The sequence below is a fragment of the Cetorhinus maximus genome, chromosome 10 (genome assembly GCF_964194155.1).
Source record: "Cetorhinus maximus chromosome 10, sCetMax3.hap1.1, whole genome shotgun sequence".
In the NCBI taxonomy this organism is placed as follows: Eukaryota; Metazoa; Chordata; class Chondrichthyes; order Lamniformes; family Cetorhinidae; genus Cetorhinus; species Cetorhinus maximus.
Window position 1 is genome coordinate 23,888,667 of NC_135888.1, and position 20,372 is coordinate 23,909,038.

A 20,372-nucleotide genomic window follows, 5' to 3' on the forward strand; every position below is an offset into this window, starting at 1 on the left:
TTGCATTATCAACAAAAGTTGACCCCAAGTCATATGAGATATTTAAAGCAGATGACCAAAAGTTTGGTCAAAGAGGCAATTTTTAAGGGAGGTGGAGAGGTTTAGGGAGAGAATTCAAGAGTTTAGGGCCCAGGCAGATGAAGGCACAATCACCAACGATGGAGGGATTAAAAAAAAAAGAAATGCACAAGAGGCCAGAATTGGAGAAGCACAGAGATCTCTGAGGTTTGTGTGACTGGAGGAGATTACAGAGATAGGGAGTGAAAAGTCCATGGAGGGATTTGAAAACAAAAATGAGAATTTTAAAATTGAAGCGTTGCCGGAATGAGAGCAAGTTAGGATACAGACAGCAGAGTTTTGCATGAGCTCAAGCTTAGATGGGAGACTAGCTTGGTGAGCATTGGAATGGTCAAGTCTAGAAGTAAAAAAAAAAGCAGGGGTGAGAATTTTGGCAGAGGGGTAGATGGTTTTGGTGCTGGAGTTTGGTCAAACATGATGACGAGGTTGAGAATGATCTGACTCAGCCTCAGATGGTTGCCAGGGAATGTATTTTATGATGGAGACTGAAAACAGTACTTTGGTCTCCCTGTATTTAATTTCACTTCTAGGGTCTGGCCCAGAGTTGCATTGGCAGATCCCTGGGAAATGATCATTTATCCTCTTGGTGAGACATCTGAGGCACATTAGGGAGGAAATACAGGGCTTAAATAATGTTTTAAAATTTGCATCAACTTATCCTTAGATCTGTGTTGCACAACCCTAAACATAGTCCAATTTTTCTCACTCTCTAGGTGACTTCACAGGAAAGGTTCTTGCATATTTAAGTCTTGTACCAGTATTTATCCTTTTTGGTTTCATCACACTCATCGTGTTCAAAAGAGAGCTGCACTCTGTAAGTCTTATTTCTCATATCAATATTTCTCATATTGATAACTAGGAATTGTTGGTTCTGAATGTTTCAATGGAATGGTCTCAGCTATACTATGTTCCCCACCACCATTCTCCTTCCCTTCTTCTTTGGAAGAGGAAGTGGGTGGGAAAAGTGTGGAGTCTGGATAAGGGGTTTCCCCATCTGGCACTGTAGGACAGCGGGAAAAGACCTGGATTCCATTGTGCTGTTGTAGTCCACCATGGCGTTGGCATCATGCACCCCATGTGCCTCATTGTTGGTTTTCCCAAGCATTGCTTAAAAGCTATAACTTTTGTATGTGTTTATATACATGATGCCTGATGCAATCTCTAATACAAACTTCTCATTTTAAATATTTGATAATTTTTAAAATACACTTACAAAATCTGATCTTTTCAAATTTTGTAGTTCATTTGGGGTTCGGTAGCATAATGGATATGTTGTTGGACCGTCCAGAGGCCTGGGCTAATGATTTAAAGACTTAAGTCCAAGTCCCACCATGGCAGCTGGGGCATTTAAATTCAATTATTTAAAAAAATGCAGAATAAAACACTAGTCTCTGTAATGGTGACCATGAAACTACTGGATTGTCACGTAAACTTTAAGGAAGGGAATCTGCCATCCCAACCCAGATGTGACTCTAAATGTAACTCCAGACCGCCAGCAACGTGTTTAATTAAGTTTGAGGGGAGGCGATGACGTAGTGATCCAGAGACCCAGGGTAATGCTCTGGGGATCCGGGTTCAAATCCCACCGCGGCAGGTGGTGGAATTTGAATTTAATAAAAATCTGGAATTAAAAGTCTAACGATGACCATGAAACCATTGTCAATTGTTGTAAAATCCCAGCTGGTTCACTGAGTCTTTTAGGGAAGGAAATCTGTCACCTTGATCTGGCCTGGCCTACATGTGACTCCAGACCCACAGCAATGTGGTTGACTCTTAAATGCCCTTTGAAATGGCCTAGCAAGCCACTCAGTTGTATCAAACCACTACAAAGCCACAAAAAAGGAATGAAACAGTATGGATCACCTGGCATCAACCTGGGCACCGGAAACGACCACGGCAATCTTAGCCCTTTTGACCCTGCAAAGTTCTCCTTACTAATATCTGGGGGCTAGTGCCAAAATTGGGAGAGCTGTCTCACAGTCTAGTCAAGTAAGAGCCTGACACAGTCATCCTCATGGAATCATGCCTTATGGATAATGTCCTAGACACTACCATCACCATCCCTGGGTATGTCCTGTCCCACCGGCAGGACAGGCCCAGCAGAGGTGGTGGCACAGTGGTATACCGTCAGGAGGGAGTTGCCCTGGGAGCCCTCACCATGGACTCCGGACCCCATGAAGCCCCATGGCATCAGGTCAAACATGGGCAAGGAAACCTCCTGCTGATTACCACGTACAGCCCTCCTTCAGCTGATGAATCAGTGTTCCTCTGTGTTGAACACAACTTGGAGAAAGCACTGAGGGTGGCAAGGGCGCAGAATGTTCTCTGGGTGGGGCACTTCAATGTTCATCACCAAGAGTGGCTCGGTAGCACCACTACTGACTGTTGGCCGAGTCCTAAATTACACTGCTGCTAGACCGGGTCTGCGGCAGGTGGTGAGGGAACGAACTAGAGGGAAAAACATACTTCACCTCATCCTCACCAACCTGCCTGCTGCAGATGCATCTGTCCATGACAGTATCAGTAGGAGTGACCACCACACACTCATTGTGGAGACGAAGAAAAAAGTTGACGTTTCGAGTCCTCATGACCCTTCAACAGAACTGTCATGGAGTTCTGTTGAAGGGTCATGAGGACTTGAAACGTCAACTTTATTCTTCTCCGCCGATGCTGCCAGACCTGCTGAGTTTTTCCAGGTAATTCTGTTTTTGTTTTGGATTTCCAGCATCCGCAGTTTTTTGTTTTTATCTCTGTGTTTAATTGACTGCCACTTCTCTTCAAGAAATGCCTACCTTGAAGAAGTACTGCTCTGCTCTCCGACAGGATTTCCGTATCTCTCTTCTGCCTTGTTCACCTTCATTGCTTTCCATTTCTCTCCTGGTGTTTGACAAGGTGTTTACTAAAACCTGCTTTCACAGCCATATTTCCTTTCTCAGTGACTGTCTCCGTCTCCGACTTACCCCACGTGGATTTCAACTGAAATTCCATCCCTCATGTTTCGAACCCACCCAGGATTACAGGTATCTCCGGGACATAAAACGTTTCTCGGACTGCTGTTCCCTTCGCATTCTGAGATCCACACTCAGTGCCATGCGCCGCCATATGAACACACTCGACCTCTCCCTCCAGCAGCACCGCCGCACCCTTTTTCAAAGCTGCGCGTGCCCCCAGTTTCATTTTATTCTTCGTCTCATCAGTTCTGTTGAAGGGTCATGAGGACTCAAAACGTCAACTTTATTCTTCTCCGCCGATGCTGCCAGACGTGCTGAGTTTTTCCAGGTAATTCTGTTTTTGTTTTAGATTTCAAACAGATCTAGTAACCCAAGACTTGGCATCCATGAGGAGCTGTTGACCATCAGCAGCAGCAGAATTTTACTCGAACACAATCTTTAACCTCATGGCCTGGCATATCCCCCACTCTACCATTACCATCAAGCCAGGGGATCAACCCTGGTTCAATGAAGAGTGCAGGAGGGCATGCCAGGATCAGCACCAGGCATACCTAAAAATGGGGTGTCAACCTGGTGAAGCTATAACACAGGACTACTTCCATACCAAACAGCATAAGCAGCAAGTGATAGTCAGGGCTAAGCGATCCCACAACCAACAGATCAGACCTAAGCTCTGCAGTCCTGCCACATCCAGTTGTGAATGGTGGTGGACAATTAAACATCTCATTGGAGGAGGAGGCTCCATAAATATCCCCATCCTCCATGATGGGGGAGCCCAGCGCATCAGTGCAAAAGATACGGCTGACGCATTTGCTACAATCTTCTGCCAGAAGTGCAGAGTGAATGAGCCATCACGGCCTCCTCAGGGGTCCCCAGCATCACAGATGCCAATGTTCAGCCAATTTGATTCACTCCACGTGATGTCAAGAAACGGCTGAAGGATGGTGCAAAGGCTATGGGCCCTGACAATATTCCGGCAATAGTACTGAGACTTGTGCTCTGGAACTTGCCATGCCCCTACCCAAGCTGTTCCAGTACAGCAGCAATACTGGCATCTACCCGGCAATGTGGAAAATTGCCCAGGTATGTCCTGTACACAGAAAGCAGGACAAATCCAACCTGGCCAACTACTTCCTCACCAATCTTCTCTCGATCATCAGTAAAGTAATGGAAGGGGTCATCAACAGTGCTATCAAGTGGCACTTGCTTAGCAATAACCAGCCCACTGCTACCCAGTTTAGGTTCCGCCAAGGCCACTCAGCTCCTGACCTCATTACAGCCTTGGTTCAAACATGGACAATAGAGCTGAACTCTCGAGGTGAGGTGAGAGTGACTGTCCTTGACATCAAGGCTGCGTTTGACCGAGCGTGGCATCAAGGAGCCCTAGCAAAACTGGAGTCAATGGGAATCGGGGAAAATGCTCAGCTGCTTGGGGTCATGCCTAGCACAAAGGAAGATGATTGTGGTTGTTGGAGGTCAGTCATCTCAGCTCCAGGACATCACTGCAGGAGTTCCTCAGGATAGTGTCCTTGGCCCAACCATCTTCAGCTGCTTCATCAATAACCTTCCATCCATCATAAGGTCAGAAGTGGGGCTGTTCGCTGATGATTGCACAATGTTCAGCAACATTCACGATGACTCAGATATTGAAGCAGTCCATGTCCAAATGCAGCAAACCTGGAAAATAAGCAGGCTTGGGCTGACAAGTGGCAAGTAACATTCGCACCACACAAATGTCAGGCAATGACCATCTCCAACAAGAGAGAATCCAACCATCGTTCCTTGGTGATCAATGGCATTACCGTCACTGCCCCACTATCAACATCCTCGGGGGGGATTACCATTGACCAGAAACTGAACTGGACTAACCATACAAATACTGTGGCTACAAGAGCAGGTCAGAGGCTTGGAATCGTGCGATGAACAACTCACCACCTGACTCCCCAAAGCCTGTCCAGCATTTACAAAGCACAGTCAGGAGTGTGATGGAATACTCTCCATTTGCCTGACTGAGTGCAGCTTTCACAACAATCAAGAAGCTTGGCACCGTCCAGGACAAAGCAGCCCCGCTTGATTGGCACCACATCCACAAACATTCACTCCCTCCACCACCGACGCATAGTAGCATCAGCGTATACCATCTACAAGATGCACTGCAGCAACTCACCAAGGCTTCTTAGACAGCAACTTCCAAACCCACGACCTCTACCATCTAGAAGGACAAGGACAGCAGATAGATGAGATCACCACCACCTGGAAGTTCCCTCCAAATCAGTCGCCATCCTGACTTGGAAATATATCACCATTCCTTAACTATTGCTGGATCAAAATCCTGAAATTCCCTTCCTAACAGCACTGTGGGTGTACCTACACCACACGGACTGCAGCGGTTCAAGAAGGCAGCTCAACATCACCTACTTGATGATAACTGGGATGAGCAATAAATGCTGGCCCAACCAGCAAAGCCCACGTCCCATTAACGAATAAAAATAAAACTGCCTTCTGGAATGGCCTATCAAGCCACTCTGTTGTGTTCACGAAGATCGCTCACCACCACCTTCTCAAGGTCATTTAGGGATGGGCCATAAATACTGGCCTTGCCAGTGATGCTCACGTTCCAAGGATGAATAAAAAAAAGGCAACAATAGCCCAAATAGACTGGAATGTGGTAGGTTGTTTATTCACTTGATTTCTGCACATAGTGAGTTTCTCAGCTTAAATTGGTGGGAGTCATTTTTCTCCTCTTTGTAAATGAACAGCCCCTCCTTGCACTTCATCAATGGGTGGTTTTGGGGACAGGATCACCTGCACATGTTCCCCTTATGCAGAATATATAAGGGGGACATGAGTAACTGAGAGAAATGGATGCTACGTGGGCCTCTGATCTCACGTTCAGAGCAGTGGGTGCAGCACACACTGCTTCAGCACAGCAGTTCATAATGCTCTTCTTGCCTCAAATAAACCATGTGGAAATTTTTACCAGTCAAGTGTCTATAGAACATGTAAGTGGATTGAGGGTAGCTCTGGAAATATTTGTTTGGTGTACTCTAAATTTGCACACACTACTTTTCTTGAAGCACAGAAAGAAGCACATTAAGTACAAAAGCTTTAAGGTCATTTTCCATTAGAGCATGAAGAGTGTTCTGTGCAAAGAACACTCTGAAGAACCATTCCATATAGAGGTAGTTTTATAATCTCAGGAGCTTCTAATCCTCTACAGCTGCATCCTCTTCACGTTGTGGAGCTCTGGTAGTGGTGTGAAGAGGGAAAAAACCATCATATGTGAGATTGAGGGCAAGGTTTGAAATTTTTTTTCAAGGGATGTGGGTGTCGCTGGATAGGCTAGCACTTATTGTCCATCCCTAATTGCCCTTGAGAACGGAGTGGCTTGCTTATCCATTTCAGAGGGTATTTAAGAGTCAACCACATTGCTGTGGGTCTGGAATCACAGATAGGCCTGACCAGGTAAGGATGGCAGATTTCCTTCCCTAAAGGACATCAGTGAACCAGATGGGTTTTTATGGCAATCGACAATGGTTTCATGGTCATCATTAGTCTTTTAATTCCGGATTTTTAAAAAAATTGAATTCAAAGTTCATGCCGTGGTGGGATTTGAACCCAGATCCCCAGAGCATTATCCTGGGTCTCTGGATTACTAGCCCAGTGACAATAGCACTATGCCACTGCCTCCCCCAGAAATTGCAACTTGGAAATTAATTTTCTGGCCTCTGGACCTTTGCTGAATGGCTGGAGACGATCTGCACAGAGCAGAGGTGAATCCCAAAATGTGGGCAGGGTAAATGCCTAGCCAGGAAGAAAATCTTGGTTGGTGGCATTTACGTTTGTTGCAGTTGGGCACTGATTTCCCATCAGCTCCCTTCTCTGTGCCTCGTTTGCCTCAAGCTTTAGGAATAATGCTGTAATATAAAGGGGCTGCTTCTGTAAGACAGTAAAGGCTACCAGTAATTTCAGTACTCTGTGTATCCTTTGCAAGTTCCTTTGTGAAATATCTTGTTCTGTTTGTACCATTTTGCCTGCAGCTATTGAAAGGCTTTAGTAAGTGTCTTTCCCTTTATGGATGGTAAGAATTGTAGTGAATCAATCTGATGTTGGTGAATGGTAATTTCCCAAGGTGCAACTACATAAAAAGTGCTTACAGTTTGCACTCTGTTATTTGTTTCAGATTTCATTTCTCTGCGGTTTGGTACTAAATGAAAGCTTCAACTGGATAATTAAGAATGTTATCAAAGAACCCAGACCTTGCCAAGGTGAGAGCAACTCTCTGCACTAAATGTTTCCATTCTTCCTGAATAAGGAACGAATGTGCCTTACTGATTTCTCATTGAAAACCAGATTGCTACTTTCTGGTGCACAGGTCACACCTTCTTGCTTATTTGAATGTACTGTAAGTGTATGGGATCAAATTACAGGACAGTATTTAAGTTGCTTAGAGCTTTCACCTTTTTAATTTTATTTTAAGAGCAGAATACTCACTGGATCAGAGAAGTTGCAGAGATGCTAATGGTGCTGGAGTGAGATTACCCTGATCAAACAAAATTATTTTTAGCAAGCTATTCAGAGGGGAAGTATTATTCTACTGAGATGTCACATAATATAACACTCCACTTAACTGTAGATGTTTACTGCTGTTGGTAAACTCCTGGTGCAAATGTGGCAGCATGCTCCTCTACAGTACAAGTATTGTAGTCACACTACTGATTGCAGTGCGAAGATGAGCTGTTAGATTTCTCCTGGTTTGCAATTGTTGGTCTGTGCATATATCTCCCTGCTGTTGTGAAAGAGACTGGAACTCAACAAAATGTAGCTTCAAAACTAAACTGCACTGCAGAAAAAAATCTCCTGCAGGATGTGCAGTATCATTGACAAACAGGCTGTATCTATGACAGCCGGATTGGGAGTTGGCCACAAGGAATCACTTCTAGGATTGATTCTGCAGTACACCTGGGCCTTTAAAGATTAGCCTGCCCCTGCCACCTCTTGGAATAATTTTCTGTATTTTTTCATAATGTCTGAGTAGAGGCAGTTTGAGCAGCTGCCCTTAATGTGACAGCGGAGGAATTTCCATTCCTGATGCACTGCAAATAGGCAGTACTGCAAGCAGTTCGCTACTTGTGGTCAAGATAGTTCTGGAGCGGAATTTCACAATGCCATAATTTCCGATCAAAGTCACCAAACCCAACTTTCCATGCTTTGTAAGGGAAGGATATCGCTGTGAGTGTCCTGTGTGTTCAGAGGCAGTTTACAGCCAAGATATCCATTTCCTTCATTATCTACAATCTGGCGGAGAAAAAGAGGACCCTATGAAACGAGAGTGAAGAGGCGCCAGACCGAAACAACATTTTTGTCAAAGTGTTTATTGAAACCAAATACCTGAAAGGCTGAAAATCTGAATGCACTTCCATTACTTCCTCATACAAAAACAAAGTACTGCAGAAGCTGGGAATCGGAAATATAAACAAAAATTACTGGAAATGTTCAGGTTTGCCAGCATTTGTGGAGAGAGTAATTGAGTTAATGTTTCATGTATGTGAGCTTTATCAGATCTGAATGGTCGCAGACCTGAAATGTTAACTCTGTTTCTCTCTCCACAGATGCTGCCAGACCTGCTGAGCATTTCCAGCATTTTTTGACTTTTATTCCATGTTTCCTTCAATCGAAATGGGGTGGTGGGTTCTTCTGTCATTGTGCTTGAGACACATTATTGGTTTCTCAAGGAGCAGGTGGGAAAGTGAAGTTGAAGCTGAAGATCAGCCGTGATCGTACTGAATGGCGGAGCAGGCTTGACGGGTTGTATGGTCTACTCCTCCTATTTCTTTTATTCTTATGGATGAGCCTGAGGAGCCTTCAGCTTTTATACAAGGTTCTGTTATTTCATAGCTTGTAAATGTTCCTTATTTACTTTTACATGCAGGTGGCCACAGTAACTTGTTTACAGAGTATGGGATGCCGTCCAGTCATTCCCAGTTCATATGGTTCTTTTCCATCTACTCACTCCTTTTCCTTTATTTAAGGTATGTATGGCTCTTGGGTATGTTTTATTGTTCGGTATTACACATTCTCCACCCTGTATGAAGACTAGAAAAACTTGGAACTCTTCATCCATGAAAGCTAAATAATAGGAGACTTTTGTATAACATACTAATTAGAATTGAGGCTGGTTGATTAAATAAGGAGAAACTGCTTCCAGTGGCAGGAGGGTCTGTAACCAGGGTTCACAAGTGTAAGATAATTGATAATGAAGCCAGAGGGGTGGTGAGAATTATTTTTAACAAAATAAATTATGATGATCTGGAACGCGCAGTCTGAATGAATGATAGAAGTGTATTCAATAGAAATTTTCACAAGGAGATTGAATAAATTCTTGAAAAAGGGAAAAAAAGGACTATGGGAAAAGAGCAGGGAGGAGTGAGAATGCTTGGATAGCTCTTTCAAAGCGCCAGCACAGTCATGATGGGCTGAATGACCTCCTGTGCTGTAAGATTCCAAGAGAAGAAGTTAATCCTCAACCATATTTTAAGTTAAATCATTGCAGCAGGACAAGAGGACTTGGATGCAAACTAATAACAGGCAAGTTCAATACTCTTGTTTATACATCGAGTGACTTGTGCATTGGAATGAGCTCTGGGTTGGTGGTGAAGGCAAAAGCTCTGAAATCATGAGGCAATTGGATGCCATGATGGGGGAATCCATAAATTTCTATGGAAAGGAGGGCTGGATGTGCTAAATCGCCTCCCTCATCTGCATGTGCTAAATCGCCTCCCTCATCTGCATAAACACTAATTGATGCCCCGTGCTATTGTATGCAGGGAGTGAAGACTAAGTGCTGTTCAGATGAGAGGATGGAACTTGTTTGGGCCCCAGCGTGACAGTTTACATAAGCAGTTTCCATTATAACTGTAGATCTAGGAATTTATAATAGCAAAAATTGACACAGGAAGTCGTGCATCATGCATATGGAAAGTTTATTTTATATATTATACTGCATTTTTAGAGATTAGGCATTGTGGTATTTAGTAAGTGCCTAATAGGAGCTCGCTGTCTAGCAGGTAAATACTGGCAGTTGCAGTAATGAGTGATACAGAAAAGGTCTTGGGTTTGGTTTCTAATTTCTGCTGAGCTAACTGATCTCAACAGAGATGTTGAATTAATGTCAACACCACTGCTAGAAATGGGTAGTGGGGGGAGTGGGGGCAAACTTATTGGCTGTTGAGCGACCACCACTGGAGAAGTCACTTAACTGGTTAATTGAGTAAGCCAGAGTTGGGGTTGGCTGTGACAAAACAGTGGTTGTAACTTTGCTGACACTGCTTACCTTGCCTTGCATGAGTAATAGGCACTTGGACCAGGTACAGGAGAGTTGCTGGCAGCAGTGAAGTCAGATCAAAGCACGGTGAGGTGTGCCGAACAAATGCAGATTGTTTGGACACTCCCTGTGCTTGCTGATCTACGTTGGCAGCCAGTAACACCCTGATCTTAAAACTCTCACCCTTGTTTTTAAATCCTTACACGGCCTCAACCTTCCCTAGCTCTGCAACCTCCTCAACCCTGCAAACCTCCGAGATCTCTGCACTCCTCCAATTCTGCCTTTTCGAGCATCCCCGATTTTAATTGCTACACCACTGGTTGCTGTGCCTTCAGCTGCCTGAGCCCTAGAATTCTCTCCCTAAACCCTGCTCTCCTCCTTTAAATCACTCCTTAAAACCTATGTCTCTAATCAAGCTTTTGGTCACCTGTCCTAATATCTCCTTATGTGGCTTAGAGTCAAATTTTGTTTGATAACCCTCCTGTGAAATACTTTGGGATGTTTTACCATGTTGATGGTGCTATATAAATGCAAATTGTTGTAAATCATGAGGTGAAAATTTTCAACATTCAATTAGAAAATTATAATTGTTTCTTTTCTCAGAATGCACCAAACAAACAATGCTAGATGTTTAGACCTGTTGTGGAGGCACGTTTTATCCATATGCCTGCTGGCTGTGGCCTTCCTTGTCTCATATAGTAGGTAGGTATTGCTTCATCTTGTATCAGCAGATTCTCCAAGTGTTGCTTACGATAAGGTGGATGATGCACTGTTCTATAAGGGGAAGGGTGTTATACATTGTGGTGGTCAATGTATTATTCTGTGGCTAAGGTGCAGTGGGCATCCTTTGCAGGCCACAAAACCTTACTATTAAGCCAAAACAGCCTCAGGTCATTCAGAGTTTAATTACTTGGTGAGGGAGCAGATTGGGAATTATGGAGTTTCAGGCTCTCAGTCAGGAGTGTGTAACGTTCAGTGACTGGCTTTCTCACGGTTTGTTTAAAGATTTGTTTTGCATCAGTAACAAAATGTGCTGTCTGGAGGGTGACGACCAAAACGCACTGGATGCAATATTTTATATATAGATTTTATTTATTTTTTTAGCTTCTACAATTCTGGTGGTGCCATGTAAATTCTAAAGGAATGTTATTGTCATTGACTTGTGGCTTGCAGTGCAGAAGTTCTGGTGCATCAGTATTAATTAGGAGGTTTATATATTACTTGACCAAGGTCCTAGAGGGTTGCTGATGCCCTCAGGAGAAAACAGACCAATGTTTTGTTATTACAACATGCAACCATTCTTTTTTCACTAGCAGCCAGAGGATATCGATTTAAGAAGATTGATAAAAGAACCAAGGGGAGATGAGAGTTGTTTTTCATAGGGTTATTGTGATCTGGAATGTGTTGCTTAAAAGGGTGGTGGAAGCAGTTTCAGTAGTTCCTTTTGAAAAGGAATTGGATAAGTGCTTGAAAAGGAAATTCCTGGGCTACTGGGAAAGAGCAGGGGAATGGGAACAATTGCATAGCTCTTTCAAAGAGCCAGCTTAGGCATGATGGGCCGAATGGCCTTCCTTTGTGCTGTATCATTCTGTCTTTAAAGGAATGTTGTGTTTATTCTTGCAGAGTCTATTTGATGTACCATTCCTGGAGCCAAGTCATATACGGAGTTATAGCAGGTGGAGTAATGGGAGCAGTCTGGTTTATCTTTACACAAGAGGTACTAACGCCACTATTCCCCAGGATAGCTTCATGGTAAGTGCCCCTAACCTCGATGAATTGCATGAGGAAAATAGAAAGCTTCAGTATAAGTATATGTTCTGCTCCAGTTTTATGAAGTTCTGATTAAATTGGCACATGAAAACAGTTTTTAAAAAATGTTCTAAACTTCCCCCTCACTTCCCAGAATGTGTTTATTTTGTTCTCCTCTGCAACATCTTTTAAGGGACTGGGAGATAACTGCTCGTCAGGGCTATTTACCTGCAGAAATTCCACCCCTCCAACCCCTGTAACCACTGCTGCCATGAAAAATATGCTGATTGGTTTGTTTCAGAAAACTCTGCAGGTTTAGCACCTTAAAGCAAAAACTGGGTTAATATTTTGGGTGTAAACCTTCATTCTAATTATCTTCATATTTTTTTTTTGCTGTATTTTGTACTAACCTCAGACATCAAATACACTTTCTTTCTTTACATGTCACTTTTGTGATTCAGGCCAGTTTCGGAGTTTTTCCTGATACGGGACACAAGTCTGATTCCAAACATCCTGTGGTTTGAGTACACGGTCACAAGGTCAGAAGCACGGTAAGATGAATAGAAACTCCTCACTTTTTTCGGTATTAAGCACCTTGGAGAATTTTACTACCTTAAAGGTGGTATATAAATGCAATTTGATGTACAAAGAAATCTTCTGTTTTGAGGTCCATCTTACTGGGGGACGTTTGTAATATGCGTACACTTTAATCAGCATCATCTGTAAGCCGCTTTTTTTGTCAGCTGTGGGGCGGATGTTGGTCTGATGCAAATGGAAACCAAACCCCCATTTAAGGATCCCCAAACCATGCAACTGAGCAATCATCACTACCAGTGTTTCTGTTTGCCCAGTTATGGAATCTACACCCTTCATTCCAGTGGAATGGTCGATGGACGTTTTTGCAAATGGAAAACGGTTTCCAGTGGTGTTTCAGTGGTCTTGAGAGAGTGCAGCATCTGAAGTGCTGTAATCATCACGGCTATGGACCAGATGCTGGAAAGTGGGATTGAGATGAGCAGCTCGTTTCTTTTTGGCCGGTGCAGACACGATGGACTGAATGGCCTCTTTCTGCACTGTTACTTTTAGAACATAAGAAATAGGAAGAGGAGTAGACCGTTCGGCCCCTTGAGCCTTCTCTGCCATTCAATAAGATAGTGGCTTCTTGTGTTTCGATTTCCACATTCCCATCTAACCCCGATAACTTTTTATTCCTTTGCCTAACAAGACTCTATCTACCTCTGCCTTAAAAATATTCAATGACCCTGCCTCCACCACCTTCTGAGGCAGAGAGTTCCAAAGTCGCACAACCCTCTGAGAGAAAAAAAATTTCTCCTTATTTCTGTCCTAAAAGGGTAACCCCTAATTTTAAAACAGTGCCCCCTAGATCTGGACTCACCCACAAGAGGAAACATTCTTTCGATGTCCACCTTGTCAAGGCCGTTCAGGATCTTGTACACTTCAATCAAATCACCCCTCGGTCTTCTAAACTCCAGTGGAAACAACCCCAGTCTGTCCAATCTTTCTTCATAAGACAACCCACTCATTCCAGGTATCAATCTAGTAAACCTCCCCCGAACCGCCTCCAATGCATTTACATTCTTCCTTAAATAAGGAGACCAAAACAGCACACAGTATTTGAGGTGCGGTCTCACCAATGCCCTGTGTAACTGAAGCATAACATCCTTACTTTTATGTTCAATCCCTCTTGTAATAAAGGATAGCGTTCCATTAGCCTTCTTAATTACTTGCTGTACCTGCATACTAACTTTTTGTGATTCATGTACTAGAACACCTAGATCCCTCTGCACCTCAGAATTACCCAGCCATTCTCCATTTAAGTAATACCCTTCTTTTTTGTTCTTCCTGCCAAAGTGAACTTCACATTTTCGCATATTAAACTTCATTGGTCAGATCTTTGCTCACTCACTCAACCTATCTGTATCCATCTGCAACCCCCTGATGTCGTCTTCAAAACATACTTTCCTACCTATCTTTGTGTCATCTGCAAATTTAGTTGCCATGCCTTCATTTCCCTCATCTAAGCCATTGATGTAAATTGTAAAAAGTTGAGGCCCCAGTACAGACCCCTGTGGGACTCCATTTGTCACATCCTGCCAATCAGAAAAAGACCCATTTTTGCATACTCTCTGCTTTCTGCCAGCCAGCCAGCTAATCTTCTATCCACACTAATATGTTACCCACTACACAATGTGCTTTTATTTTCCGTAATTATCTTTGATGTGGCACCTTATCAAATACCTTCTGGAAATCCAAATCTATGGTTCTATGGAGCAAAATCTAGATGTCAGCCATAGCTCAGCGGGTAGCACTTAATGCCTCTGAGTCAAAAGATTGCGGTATCTAGCCCATGCTGTACCTGCTCTGGGAGTGTTTGATGGGGATGGTGTAGAGGGAGATTTACTCTGTATCTAACCCCATGTACCTGTCCTGAGAGTGTTTGATTGGACAGTGTAGAGGGAGCTTTACTCTGTAACTCTTTCTACTGCGATTGATGGGGTGAGTGGTGGTGGTAAGAATTTTCTGTTCCCTCAGCATATTACTTATTTCTCTCCAGTCATAGATTTTTTGAAAAGAAAAAGCCTTGTTTTCTGATATCCTCTTCAGTATTATAGCTTTAACAAAGTCTGATTGCTGACTGGTTTCCTTGGGTTGAATTAAACTTTTTAATCTTTGCCTTCATCCTCAGAAACAGACAACGGAAGCTGGGCACCAAGATGCAGTGATGTAAAGTTGACAACTTTTGCTGGGGGTGGGACAGGACTGTGGCGTGAACCCTGGAGGAGATGAAAAGGAAACCAACGACACATTTAAAAACAAGTTTTTTTTAAATTAAATTTTTTTTTTGCAGACGGTCAAAGGCAAGCTGGGGCATATGCCGGCAGCTTAGACACTCCCTGTGACAGCAGTCAGTGTTGACGCAGCTTGCTGTTAGCTTTCTACTGCATGTTAGACTTGCGTGAACGTTGGACTGAACCCGTTTAAACAAAGCGCGTTCACATGGTGCCGGTGAAATGTGATATTATTGCATCTGATTCAGGAACTTGGTTTTAATTTTAGGAAGGGGTGATAGGGAAGGAAAGGACTAACTTTCACATGGTAGTGGTGTGATATTTTGCAAAAAAATAGTGGCATTTTTGTGCTACTGGTTTAAAAACAAACAATTGGATAGGAGGGCAAAGATGCAGTCTGAATTGTCAATCAGGTATCTGACATGCTAGGGTCACGTCTGTAGCAGCCAGAGAAAACTATAAGGGATCATGTTGCACTTTAGGAAAATAAATTAGTTCTTTTTATATACAAAGAAACACTAGTGATGTGAGTGGAAAAACTGATTTTTATTTTTCTTGCCAGTTGATTATATGTAACTACTAAGCTGGTTTAAAAACTATCTGTAGCAAAACATTTATTAAGATTCTGCCCCTGCCCCCACCATCCCCAAAAGGAAATATTTATTCCATATTCAGTGAAGTTGAGCCAAACGGAAATGAGGATTGTCAAAGTCTCTTGCCCCTTCTCTCTCTCCTTGCCTATTGCTCTTTGAACCTTTGGCCTGGTCCTCTTTGATTTGATCTTTGTGCAATGGCCACCTTTTTGACAAACCGAAAGCCAGATGATGATGCGTATTTAGGACACGGTCACCTTATCTGTGGCCTGGGTTGTTGCTCAGCAAGCTTAGGCCTTGTAGTAGGGAGAGAGTATCGGAGACTTGGACCCTCTCAGATTCCTAAGTGTAAGGGAGTGTTGGGTGACTTCACTTCTGCATCTGCCCAGAGCAAAAACTGGTCTCAGCATACACTGATCTTGCTGATGGTGTTGGAAACAGGAGAGTTTATTCTGGGGTTGAGGTTGAGGGTTGGCTTTTATTCTGAGGTCAGAGTTTAATCCATTGAGTTATGACAATGCCTCGTATTATACACATGCTAGCTCAACAGCCAGTACTACTCATCCCCCAAATTGGTGAAAAGTGTTGTTTTGCTATTGCACAGATGTCGTTGGCTTTTTGATAGGAATGCATGTATGGCCATCTCAAAATAAATCTACCCAGCAACACTCTTAATACCCTCACGCATAGTTACATTCCCAACGTAACAAAATGAGTCTCTTCTGAGTTGAACAGGAAGTAAGTGTTTATGTGGGTTTAGTGAGTGTTTCTATACTCCCATTCAGCCCCTGAGCAACAAGAGCATGGATCACACTGACAGCATGTGATACAAATATTAAACCCACTAAAATACCCTTGAAATTTAAACTAGGAGTTTACCACAAAGCACTATGTTAATCTTGAAGGTTTTGACTTAATAGCCTAAACGGTAACTAGATAGGCTCTTGAATTTTATTGTGGGATGCTTTTGTGTGAATGCTTAACATTCACCTGAAATTTCTTCTGTTTTAGCAGAAGTGTTAATCCAATGTGTTTAAATTGCAGAGAAGAGGACTTCAGGTGCTCCCATTATGCCTCTTAACCTAGAGGGGATGTCAAGGCTTTGATTTAGTTGTCAGTTTAGTGGAATGTTACTGCAGTATACACACTAGGAGCAGGATGTAAACCAGACCAAATGACAGGGGATAGTGTGGGGCAGCTGACCATATTCCTGGCCCCTCTGAAGGAAACCCACCATACCCTAACACACTGTGCTGTGTTTCCCTGAGCCTGTTGGCCATTAAGATTAACCCCACTTGTGCGGCCCATTGACTTAAAGAGGATTCAGGCTGTTTAGACATGGGTTTTGACTCTGTGTTATTGTGAGTGACTATTCTTAGTGAACTGTGTAGTGACTGAAATTGCAGGTGAATTATCTGATATCCAGATTATTATGAGTGAAAGACTCACTTCTGAATATGTGCTTTTTTAAAAAAAAAAAATCCAAGACAGGTTATTGTTGATTTATTTGCTTGTACTTGGATACAATCAAGATTTTTAAAATTTTTGACATTCCAAAACACGATTATGAAACTATTCCTGATTTTTTTTTTTGACTTGAGATTTGCTTTCTTGTAACATATTTCTTGTTTTAAATAAATGTTTGGAAATTAAGGTACCTGAAATTGTGCAAAACAGAAACCGAATTGGGACAAGGTGGTTTTATTTATGTCTGGATGAAGGAGCATGGTCCTGAGTTTTAGAAAGCTGTTTATTTTCCCCCTTTAAATATATAGGGGTAGCAGTCGTCCTTTGCATACAAGATCTTGGTTTTGTGCAGCTGTTCATCGGTTGCCAGTTAAGCTCAAACTCGTTGTGGACCTGATGCTAAATTTACCAAACCAGTGGGTTTTAGTCACAGATAAAGATTTAGTTTTAAATCTCAAAACTGTATGGGGGCTGGGGGGATCATTGTAGGGTTTTGTTTAGAATTAGCAAAGCTGTTCAGTCCAGAGAGACATCTTATCCTATCTATATGCCGTATGGTGTTCCCATTTTTCTTTAATTTATTTTTTACATATATATATTGTACTTTTTATTGGTGCTTCTCTGCTTGCTAATAAGTAAGCTTAAGCACATAGATTTCACACTAAATCCAAGAAACAAATCTAAAGTTAATATCTAATAGTTCTATGTTACTTGGGGTGTGGAAATGGTACTTGTGTAAATAAAACCCCAATGACTCTGATTGCACAGGTGTGATATGACAAATTGACTTTGAGCTGCAATAATTGAACCAAAATGTTATTCTGCAGCTGAATGTGTGGAAGCAGTCTGAGCTGGCTGTAAAGGATTGTAGCCAGATGGAATGCTGCTGAGCCAATGGGACGTGGAGGATCTTGGGTCCAATGCTGAGCTGGCTGCTGTTAAATGGGGCAGTGATTGAGTAACTACTGCACTCTTCAGACTAGGAGGGGACAGAGAAGAGGAAATTCATTGAGGCTGCTGTCCCCGGTCAATGTCCAGTGACCCCTGTTAGAACGTGTGTGTGTGTGAATGTTGGGTGAGGACAGGGTTGGTTGTAATGCCACCCATGGATAAATAGCCTGTCAGCAAAGAATGGCCAGTGGGGTAAAGAACCAGACTCCTGTAGAACTGTATCCCAGTAAGGGGTCAGTGTGTTCAGGGAAGGACCATAGTAGGATATTGGAATGGGGAAATAATACTATAGTTGTGGGAACTGCCAGATAACGGCAGGATGTTTTGGTGTAATACAAATTTTTTATGTCATTTTTAGTTCTGGCATTGTTTTCACATTGTGTCTACAGTAAGAGTCGAACTCTCCTGCATTCTTTCACTAGCTCTCCTACTCTCTCCCCCTCTCTCACATCTAGCATATCTTAAGTCAGCATGACAATATGTTGTCGATTTTGATTGCACGTAACTCAAAATCCTCTTTGAGTGTCCACAGATTGGAGAAAATACACCTGTTCCCTTTAGCTTCACCCTCTTAATTCAGAAAAGCACCTATCAGGTGTGTGATAAGGAATATAACCTGATTTCTCTTTTTGTACAATTACTGTGTTGAAAGTTTAAGTATTGACTGAGTGTTTCTGCAATATCTGCTTGTGTATCTGGTGTTTCTGTTTCCAGTCAGTGAGCCTGTAGCAGTTGCTCTTGTGCATTTAAAAAATAATAGCACAAGCACCATCATGTCACTCCACCGAAATAGTAAGTGCAGCCAAAATACGGCAGTCTAGTTAATTTTAAATGCATCCACAATTGTGTAGGTGTTGGATAGAGTACAGGGTGATGACCAGTACATTACAAAAATTAACCACTGGTGTCTGATGTTACTATATGGTGCTGAGTTATTCACTGATTTAATTTCTATAAATCACTGGTCATCTTTATAGAAAGCTTGTTTATAAATTGGGTTCCCAAGCTCACTCCAGTTGATTGCAAAAATATAATCATGGAACAAATGAAAAAGTGGAATGAGAACAGAAAACACTCATAAATGCAACATGTACATCAGCATCTGACCGATGAGTAACAGGCTGATCTTTCAGCTTGATGCTCAATCTGCTTTTTCTCCTTTTCAGATTTCCAGCGGTTTCTGTATGTGAAGCTTATGTTGTTGTGAGTAGTTACAGGAGCGAGGTGATACTGAAACCTACTGCTGCTTTTTTCTTTAACCCTATAAAAGCTGCTGCTGGTTTGCCACAGATTAGTGGCACAGTGCTGTTCCACCCTATACAGCCTGGCTCATATCACATGGAATCTCCCCGGTGTTTATAGGTGTAGAATCAGTATTAAAACTGTGTTTTGCCACAGCCCAATCAAAGTGCAGCTTTTTTATTTTCATTTAAAAAAAAAACAAATTGTACAGAATGAAATAGTTTAATTTAAGCACAGGCAAAACTATTTAATGTTTGGGAGTTCAGCTCAGAGCAAATAATATCCAGGACACTGTTAGATAGGTTATACGAATTCTGAGTCATGGAGTTGAACCCTGCCAGCTCACTGAGCAGTGCTTCAAGAGCACCTATGGGGAGGTGGAAAGGGAGAGAATAATAGTGAGCCCCACCAGATTTTTCTTTAAAAGAATTCGTAAAATCTATCCTGGTCTGATGTGACAGATTCTTTTTTTTAAAGCTGTGATCATTCTGGTTGGCTACCTAACCAGCTCCTCGCACTACCTGATGAGGAATGTGTCTGCTATCTGTAAATGTTCCTTTGTTTAAATTGATTAAAAAAAACAATGTAAATCTAAAAGTAATTGCTATTCAGGTAACACAATGAAGGGCTATTTTGAACAGTGCTTCCTCTAGATGTAGCACAGTTTTGTAGATTGGCTTCTTGTATTCTGTTAGTGTGGTGTTCACAATGTGATTGCCTTATATGGTGCACAGTACCTTTTAATGCTGTTTGTTGCTATTTGTAAACTTTGATCTCCGATGTTGTGGGGGATGGAGGTTGGAAAGGAGGCCACAGGTGATGACTCTGGTTGTATGTCTCTCTCATGTCCAAGACTGTTATGTGAATGTTCCATGTCGGATGTATGTCAAAGGTTTTGGGGCTGCGTGTGTACAGACCCAGGGATAAAGCAGTCAATTAGAAGCAAGAAAATGTTTTTATTTTAGAACCCACTGGGAAACTGATCAACTGAAATTCAGAGCAATTTCTCATTCTGAACTTTCTGGGTGCCTTTCACTAGAGCAGGGTGCTGGGCTCTTCACACTGACTTGTCTCTTTCCAGAAGGTGCTGCCAGCATACTGGGGCCTTGTCCCAAACAGGCACTCCTTTATGAAGCGTCGGTGGCTCATTGGATCACACTCTGTCGGAAGGTTGTGGGTTGAAGTCCCACTCCAGCAACTTGAGCAC

The 20,372-nt window shown here is 42.6% G+C and overlaps 1 protein-coding gene across 1 annotated transcript in view; it reads left to right on the forward strand.

Moving 5' to 3' along the window:
* dolpp1 (dolichyldiphosphatase 1) overlaps positions 1–17,158 on the forward strand; it is a 28,231-nt gene extending 11,073 nt beyond the window's left edge. Inside the window, exons 2-8 of the mRNA XM_078550189.1 lie at positions 792–892; positions 7,213–7,297; positions 8,962–9,061; positions 10,957–11,055; positions 11,977–12,105; positions 12,564–12,653; positions 14,810–17,158. Coding sequence (XP_078406315.1) covers positions 792–892; positions 7,213–7,297; positions 8,962–9,061; positions 10,957–11,055; positions 11,977–12,105; positions 12,564–12,653; positions 14,810–14,846 — 641 coding nt within the window. The 3' untranslated portion in view covers positions 14,847–17,158. The remainder of the gene's footprint in view (positions 1–791; positions 893–7,212; positions 7,298–8,961; positions 9,062–10,956; positions 11,056–11,976; positions 12,106–12,563; positions 12,654–14,809) is intronic.
* Positions 17,159–20,372: the final 3,214 nt, after the last annotated feature.